Below are 9,636 nucleotides of genomic sequence, written 5' to 3'. Positions count from 1 at the left end.
CAAGAATGGCCAGACTTCGTCTCACCTATTTTGGTCATGTTGTAAGAAGGGATCATTCCCTGGAGAAGGATGTCATGCTTGGTAGGGTGGAGGGGCGACGAAAAAGGGGGAGGCCTTCAAAGAGATGGATTGACACAGTGGCTGCGATGATGGGCTCAAGTATAGCAGGGACTGTGGGACTGGCGCGGGATTGGGCAGTGTTTCGTTCTGCTGTGCATGGCGGTCGCTATGAGTCGGAAATGACTTGACGGCACTTAACAACAACAACAACATAGCTGTAAGAAACTCAGTAAACCCTAAATAGGATGAATTTAAAGAAACCGAGTACGGGTATATTATAGTCAAACTGATGACAGTCAAAGACAGATAAAACTTTGAAGGTAGCAAAAAAAAAAAAAAAAGGCATATTAAGTGGAAGCACAATTCGAATGTCCACATACTTTGCATTCAGAAAATATGGAGGTCAGAAGACCATGTAATAACATTTTGAAAATGTTTAGTACTTTAAAAAGAAACAAACAAAAACAAAAATCCAAAAACCTGTCAACCCAGACATTTTGGTTACCTAGTGCTGCTCTAACAGGAATATACCATAAATGGTATGCTTGAACAAACAGGAGTTTATTCTCTTACAGTTTGGGAGGCTAGTAGTCGGAGTTCCAAGTGCCAGGCTCTAGGGGCTGGGTGAAAGGCCCTTGACCTTGGGCTTCAGCTCTGCCTCTTGCTACCAGCCCACTGAAGCTAGAGGCATCTCTTCAATCGGGCAGCTACTTGATGCTGAGGCTAACAAGCCCAAGGTTGACAAATAAAATGGCACAGTCCCAATGTTACCACACAACACAGCAGGCCATTGATTCAAGTCCATTGAAAGTCCCAGGATCGGCACAGCATGGCAGGCAACTAAACAGCAACATGCTTACATGCAGGGTTCAAATGTGCCATAAGCTAGAGAGCATTTCCAAAGCTGTTTTTTCATATACGAGAAGCAGACCACATACTGAAAGCAGCTACTCAGCTGCTCCAATAGATCCGACCATGGAGTTAATTACCAATCTCCCCATAGGGAATAACTACATTCAGCTGCTCAGCCACTCAACCAGGCACAGCCAAGTTGAAACACAAATTTAATTACCACACCAGAATTCTACAATCAGTAAATATTTTCTTCAAGAATTAAAGCAAAAAAGTAACACAGAATTCATTTCCACCAGAATTGCACTATAAGAAATGCTAAATGATGTTCTTAAATCTGCGGGAACAAGTGAAGAATATTGAAAATGATAAATATCAGAGAAAACACCAAAGATTGTTATATCTATTAATAATAATAAAAGTAAAATACATACAACTATTTAAAGTAACCATTATCACATTGTCTTGTGAGGTTTACAATGTATGTGAATGTAATATATATGAAAACTGTAGCATAAAAGACAGTGGTTGCAAGATATCTACATTTTATGGGGAATTTTTTACTATCAGGTCTAACAGGCTGTTGATTGTTGAGAGGAATAGAAGGAAAGAAATAGAAAATTTATGAATAAATCATATTATAAAGAAAGAAAAAAAGTCATAGGAATAGGATATATATATATATATATATATATATATATATATATATATTTATTTATTTATTTTAGAAAAACAAAACCACCATATAAGCAAATAGTTAACAATGACTGACATGTATAATATCTATTTCAGGTTTTCACAATGGCAATGCATAAGTAAAGCATCTCTAAGTAAGCATCTAAGTATTAACCTGTGAACAAAGTATCTAAATTAAAATGTTGTAATAGTTTAATAATTTATAGATGGAGCATGCAACTGGGGTAAAAGTAAATGGAAGACCGACACAAGTTTTGAGAAATTTTGTGATCAACAGGTCACCCATTATAGAAAACACACTAGTATTTTCTAAATGTGGCATTATAACAAATGCTAAGAAACTATAAAACATAATGTATTTGATTAACTGTTAAGTTTTTTTTTTCACCTTTCTATTTTTATAAACAAGCTAAGTATAATCTAAACATAGAACTTAGATAATTATCAATATTCTCTAAAATAATTTGGCCATGAGAACTATAGATATTTATACATTTGAATTTTTTATTTTACCCACCTAGGTAGACAGATTCAGCATGAATCTTAAACACCTTTTCAATGCAGAAGATAGTAAGATAAAAGAAAACAACAAAAATAAAACACAAACCATAGTCCTCATAATTTACTGGAAATAAATGTTAGAAATGGAAATAAATGGGAGGGTCTAGAACACAATAGGCCCTAATACAGCATATGAATTAGGTTTGAAAGTGAGATCTATATAGGACCATTCTTTCCAGTTGCTCCTAAACCATTAACACCGGCCAGATTTCCTTTGTTATATCTCTGCTTCAACTACATTAACTATCTTTTTTCCCCCCCAACGAAGGCCTGTATGGTGGCATAGTGCCTAAGTCATTTGACTGCTAACCAGAAGGATGGCGGTTCAAACCCACCAGCCACTCCATGGAAGGGAGACTGAGCAATCTACTTCCATAAAGATTTACCACCTTGGAAACCCAAAGGAGGTTGCTTTGATTCAGAATTGACTCTATGGCAGTGAGTTTCGTTTGGTTTTTTGGTATGTAATAAGCATAGCTTACATCAACCAAAACCACACCCACTGCCTGTCTATTCCAACTCATAGTGACCCTACAGGACACAGTAGAACTGCCCCATAGGATTTCTAAGACTTTAAGTCTTTACAGAAGCAGACTGCCACATCTTCTCTCCCAAGACCAGCTCTGGTGGTTTTGAACCACCTAAGTTTATATTAGCAATGGAGCACTTTAGCCACTGAACTGCCAGACCTCTTCAAGCAGAGCTTACAAAATGGGAAAGTAAATGAGCATGAAAAAAAAAGGTATAAAAAGTCTGGGGTATGGTGTAGGAATCTGGAAGAGGTATAAGCTGTGTCCTAGCACCTCTTCCTACCAAACATACTACCTATTACCTCTCTTACTTCAAGTCAAGACACAGTATGTCCAGTATTTATTTATCTTGAAAGCATACAACTTACCATGTGGAATTGTGGTCTGGAAAGGGCGACTTGGACTTTTCAAATTCCATAGAGTCAAGCTGCCATCCGAATGGCTACACATGAACTGTTTGCCTTCATGATGCCAATCAATTGAATGAATAGCCTAATAAAACAGCAATTAAAATAAGCAAAGAAAAAAGTAGATATGTCATTCTAATATTTCAAAGGAAAAATATTCAGATACAAGATTATTATAGTAATAACACTTAAATATATAATGTGATTTTTCTGACACAGGTCAGAGTATATGTGGCTTCAATCCTCTACAGATTTATAAAAGGATACATTTCATATCTTCAGATACATAAAAGTTAGGTAAATTTACTATCACATAGCCTATCAATTAGAAAGAGGAATTAGAATCTAGAATGTTTGATTGATATCCCATGTCTTTTCTGTATCTTATAACCCTTCTTTGAAAATTTATTCACATAGGAAGAGAGACAAGGTGATCAGAAGATAAGTTATAATAAAAATAGAGATGTATCTCCATTTAAAGTAGCTGATTTTAAAAAATGATTTAGATAAGAGCTACCATTTGAGGGCTTACTGTATGTCAGGGCTCATGGGAAGCATGCATCTCATTTAATCCTATAAAATAGGTATTATTTTTCTAATTTAACACATGATATAATGAGCCTGGAGAGATTGAGAAACTTACTCAGGTCATATCACTCAAAGTTAAGTGTTGTCTAACTATGAACAGTGAGAGAAGGAAACACTGATTTAAATAAAATATAATTAGCTATATTAAGTATTATTAATATATCATTATATAGTATCTATTATTAGAGTTACAGATAATTGGTAGCTAGAATAATCACTAAACATATCATAAAGGAAATACAGTATGAGCTATGACTCAAAAAGATAAGTAAGATTTGATCAAATGGAAAAAGCAACACGAAATTCTGGAAACTTTTGTTTTCTCTCATTTTAGCAAGATTACTAGTCAGAGACTTCTCTTCATTTTGCCAGGGTCCAGCAGATGTAGGAAGGAAGAGATGCAGGCTCTATTTTGCCTCCTTTTCTGCTTATTTCTTTCCTTTTCTGTAGCTGGTTCATGACAAATTTCATTTCTTATGTCTTCCCCTACATAATGAACTTTGATGAACTTTGTTCAATGCAAAGTTCTCCCAGACCACTTAGCCACCAATGGCAAAGCCAGAGAAAGGGTCCCCAACTTGAACACTTCTCCCTATCCTATTGAATATCAACCCACTGAAGAAGAGAATTTATACACAAATAGCTATAATACAAAGCCAATATAGATGAGTACTATTAAAAAAGTATAATTGCTATATAGAATAGTGGTATGTAAAACTAATTTATTATTAGAAAAGAGGATCTCAAATAGTAAATTGGCATTTGAACTGACTTAGTGGATATACATTCAATTTCCATATTTTTGAAAGGTACCCAATTCCTTTTTTTTTTTAAAAAAAAGAAAAAAAGAACTTAGCAAGTTTCCAGAAGTAGTACAGGGGAAAAAAATTAAAGACAGAAAGAAGAATTTGAAAGATAACATACAAACACTAGCCAGTTTGGTCAACTCAGGGCTTCACTGAGTTTCCCGGAAACAAAAGAAAAAGGAAACCTAACCAAGTTGAGTAACGATCTGAAAAAAGGAAATGCAGCAGTTCCTCAAAAAACTGAAAAGTTTTCCTCATGCCAAACTCCTGGAAATTCATTTTGGTCTTGAGACCAGAAGCTAGATATGGTCTTACTCCCTATCTCTATACTTTGTATATTTAACAAAAGTAAAGTACTGGCTACTTCCCTAGTACCTTCTTTCTTTATGATTCAAGATGACCTAGAAGTTCATCACGAAGAACAAAATTGTATGATATAACTTGCCAGATAATTTTTCACCAATCATGATCAAATTATTCAGCTGCTGTATCTTTACTTTTGAAGTCTTTACCACCTTGAAAACTATCTTGCATATAAAGGAAAATCTTAGTTTGCCAGAATGCCTACAAAATGAATTGTGAAATTTATGAAATAGCTGTAGGCAGACATTTAAGCACCAAAACTTTAAAAAACTTAACCATTGTGAAGGGATGTAAAGGGCTACACAAAGTATCCCAGAGTGACTAGGGGTTCATTTGGTGACATTTTTCATTCTATTCCATGAGGAAATGTTCTAAATGTTTTTCCTTCCCATTTATATTGTTGTTGTTGTTGTTGTTGTTATGTGCCGTCGAGTCAGCCCTGACTCATAGCGACCCCTCCTTGGGTTTCCAAGGCAGTATCACTACGGAAGTAGATTGCCCAACCTTCCTTCCGAGGAGTGGCTGGTGGGTTTGAACCTCCAGCCTTCTGGTGAGCAGTCAAGTGCCTTAGCCACTATGCTACCAGAGCTCCCCCCATTTATATTAGTGCTGCCTAAATGCTTTGGCACTCTTCCCATATAAGCATGAGTGTTACTGAAAAAAGATTTTTAAACTGTATTTTCTTCCTATCTCTCCCCACTCCTATCACTTTTAAAATTTGAGAGCATACATGATTGTGTTTATTTCCAAAGCTACAAGAGGTAATTTCCCTTTCTCTCCTTTTGCTTCCGGCCTCTCCTTAGTCCTTTCTGAACAGGGCTATAATTAATAGCCTAGAATCAATCTCCGAACAACTGAAGTGTCATCTTAGAGATTATTCCTTGACAAATGAGAGCTCACTGGTTCTCCTAAATGAAAACATAATCAAGTCTCAATTATGTACAATAAAACTTGCTTCAAGATCTAACTGATGCTTATTCGTAGGTATTACTATTTACAAAATCTCTGTTCTAAGAAGGCAAGTGTTAAAACATAAGGTTTTTCAAACTGACCACTTAACATTTCTACCACAGAAATTAATTTTCTAAGGAAGCTGTGAATAGTGTCCTTAGAGACTTTGAGAGCACTGAGGCAAGACATAATCATAGATCCTAGAGGAAATAAAGGAATTGAGACCAATTTAAGGATGCAGTATAGATAACAGGCATATCAACGTGTATGAAATGCCAAGCAGGGCCCAGACATAGTTGATTGAAGTAGAATTCCCACTCAGGAGAGTAACCCAGACTTGGATTTGTTCAAATACTGAAAGGAAGTAGAAGATATTGGATCAGAACTAGTCAGTTACCCTGTGACAAAATATTTGTAAATGACAAACCTTAAAGATAGAAAACAGCCACAAAGTCACAATACCCTTATCAAATATTTCAACAGAAATCACTTACCTCATCATAATAAACTCTCAGTTCTGCCCTTTTAGATTTCAAGTCCCAGAGTACTACAGTACCATTTTCATAACCAATTAGCAGCTGGAAAACATTAGAACAATAGTTTTCTTAATTCTAACATTAATTTTAATTTGTTTCAAATAAAGGTTAAGTTAAAACAAATAATAATACACCTTTATTTAGAATGCCAATAGGAAAACTGAACCTACCTATAAGTTTGCTAAACTAATAAAATTGGCAAATAAATTCTGCTTCAATATAAACATTTACCAATGCACTGCCTAATTCCAAAGAGGATTTGAGGAAGCATGCAAAAATACATGTCACATTATAAAGATAAGTAAGAAAATCAGAGCAAAAGAAAAAAGGAATAGAAAATAGTAAGATGAAATGGGATATGTATAATACACAATGACATTAAGTCCTATGAACTTGAAAAATATGGCCACAAATTTGCCTTCAAATTTCAGTATGTCAAATCCCATTTTCTCATTGACTTAAGTCACTGTTTCAAACTGGTCATTTATCAACCCTTAGAAGTTCACAAAGGTATGAGAGATTCACATTATTAAAAATAGTTGCTATTTGTTTCCTATTTTATTTTTTAAATCAATAAATAGGGTAATAAAAAAATTTCTCCCTTTTAAAATAGAAGAATATGAGAACAGATAGCAATTACAAGCTCACCATACTCGACACTCACTCATTCAGATAAACACTGCTGGCCATGCTGATGATTTTTACCATTACATGATTCTGAATTATTACTGGTAGCTATACTTTGTTATATTTAATATATAATTAGTTAAAAGCAAGGAGGATAAGAATAGGCCAATATGAAAATAATATTTCCTATGGATTTGTCTGAAGATGATTTTCTTGAAATCTATTAGTAGTAGTCCTCTAATGGAAATTTTTATATAGTATATAAAGATATTTTCAATAACTCCCTGAAAACAATGTACAAAACAGAAAATATGGTGATTATAACTTATCCCTACATAACATCCTGAGACCTCAGTACTTACCCCATCATTTCATAACAGGGTAAAAAAAAATAATAAAAATAAGTCAGCAAGTAGTTTTACCAGGAAATACATAAAATTTCAAATATCAGTTCATAAAGATACTACATATATTTAAATGTTCAGTTATTAAGCCAAACACAGTATTTTTTAAATGATTTGAAAAAGTTTTTGAGCATCTTTCACACTGATTTAAAATAAAGTAAATGGCATATATGACTTGCTAAATGAGAAAATGTCGAAATTAAATATATATTTAATTAACATTTTTAAAAATTACTTTTTATAAAGCTATAGACACTGTATATATCTGTGTTAACTTCAAATCAATTCTTTATACAAAGTAGAGAAAATTTTGCAATAACAAAATCAATTCTATATTTGAAATAAATGAATGGCAAATATTTGAAATAAATGAAAACTTAACATTTGGAAATTTGAACCCCAAGATGTAATAAAATCATATTTTAAAACATTACTGTATTTTTTAAGTAAATCTCTGAAAATTAAAGTTGCTATGTTCTAAACATTTCTAGCAACATTCCCAGTAAATAAAAAAAATATAAAATATTGGTGTTCCAACAAGATGGCGGACTAGGCAGAAAGACTGCACAGACCCTCTTCAACAAAGAAAAGGGAAACCAATTAACACAGACACAGAAGATAATCCTGGACCCCTGAGCCTTGAAGTTAAGGATATAGAAGTGGACTAAAACCCAACTAGCAAAAGAATTTGCGTGAAAATACCAAAAAAGGAGACATACGGAGCTGCGGTCTGACACCGATCCTGAGCTATCCTGACAGCACAGACAGCTTGGAGACTCCCAAGTGGTGGTAGGACTTAAGAATTAACCTAAAAATCACCCTTCTAGCCAGGGACTGCACGGAGGACTGTGCATGGTGGCTGGGGAACAAACAGAGAAGGTGAAGAGAAAGGTGGGCTGAGCTGTGGGCTTATGCCGGTCCAGAGGCTGCCGCCAATTTGAAGGTTTAAAAAGCGGCTTGACTATTTTGGATATTTAAAGAGACAGCACTCTCACAGATTCCTGTGGTGGTAGGACTTAAGAATTAAAAATCACCCTACTAGCCAGGGACTGCACGGAGGACTGTGCACAGTGGCTGGGGAACAAACAGAGAAGGTGAAGAGAAAGGTGGGCTGAGCTGTGGGCTTATGCCGGTCCAGAGGCTGCCGCCAATTTGAAGGTTTAAAAAGCGGCTTGACTATTTTGGATATTTAAAGAGACAGCACTCTCACAGATTCCTGTGGTGGTAGGACTTAAGAATTAAAAATCACCCTACTAGCCAGGGACTGCACGGAGGACTGTGCACAGTGGCTGGGGAACAAACAGAGAAGGTGAAGAGAAAGGTGGGCTAAGCTGTGGACTTTTGCCAGTTCAGAGGGCACCACCATTTTGTAGGTTTAAAAAGCTGCTTGACTATTTTGGAAATTTAAAGAAACAGTGCTCTAGCAGATCCCTGGGGCTTATGAACACATTCTGCTTTCCAGCAACCCCAAGGACACTAGGGACCTGCAAGACTGACAAGTTTTTTGAAGGTTAGTCCATTGTAATTTGTGTCTGATTGAGTGGGAGGCAACAACAGTCCCCATAAGAAACAACTACACCCACACCTCCTGCAACTTCACTACTGAGCGACAGCCACTACCTCCTTCTCTACCAATGGGCCAATGATAAAAAACTACCAAGAAGAGCCTAAATCACCCTTGGCTGCTCTTCACAATCAGTTAACAGAGATCTAAATACAACAATGCCACGATGCCTCGGAGACAAAAGACCATCACAGTCCACACAAAGAAGCAGCATAAAGTGGTAGAAACAAGGGAACAGGATACAGACCCAGAACACATCCCTGAGGAAGAAGCAGGATTGGAACTCTATGATAAGGAATTCAAAAGAATTATCTTCAGGTATCTTCAAAGGATTGAGAGACAGACCACAGAAAACATCTTAGAAGAATTTTGGAAGAAAATACAAGAACAAAATGACAAAATAAATGAAGAATTGGAAATGATTCTAAATCTACAGATAGAAATACAGAAGATTAATACTAAATTGTCATAAATAGATAACACATTGAAAGGGCAAATGAGTAGAATTGATGCAATGGAAGGCAGAATTAATGAGATTGAAGACAAATACCTGAATATTTCTTTGGAAAGGGATCAATCAGAAAAAAAATCAAAACACAATGAAGAAAGCCTAAGGTTCATGTGGGATACCATCAAAAGGAATAACTTACATGTTGTTGGCATTCCAGAACAGGAAGAGAAAAACAAAACC

The 9,636-nt window shown here is 35.4% G+C and overlaps 1 protein-coding gene across 1 annotated transcript in view; it reads right to left on the bottom strand.

The window, feature by feature from the left end:
- Positions 1 to 9,636, bottom strand: part of STXBP5L (syntaxin binding protein 5L) — a 471,051-nt gene that overhangs the window by 233,198 nt on the left and 228,217 nt on the right. The window contains exons 7-8 of the mRNA XM_007943886.2: positions 6,309 to 6,392; positions 3,068 to 3,191 (exon numbers count right to left, since the gene is read on the bottom strand). Of these exons, the coding sequence (XP_007942077.1) occupies positions 3,068 to 3,191; positions 6,309 to 6,392 (208 nt within the window). The remainder of the gene's footprint in view (positions 1 to 3,067; positions 3,192 to 6,308; positions 6,393 to 9,636) is intronic.

The sequence above is a fragment of the Orycteropus afer genome, unplaced genomic scaffold (assembly GCF_000298275.1).
Source record: "Orycteropus afer afer isolate SDZICR_OR568_19922 unplaced genomic scaffold, OryAfe1.0 scaffold00114, whole genome shotgun sequence".
In the NCBI taxonomy this organism is placed as follows: domain Eukaryota; kingdom Metazoa; phylum Chordata; class Mammalia; order Tubulidentata; family Orycteropodidae; genus Orycteropus; species Orycteropus afer.
The sequence above is the reverse complement of the archived record's forward strand: the minus strand, read 5'-3'. Positions and strand labels throughout refer to the sequence as shown.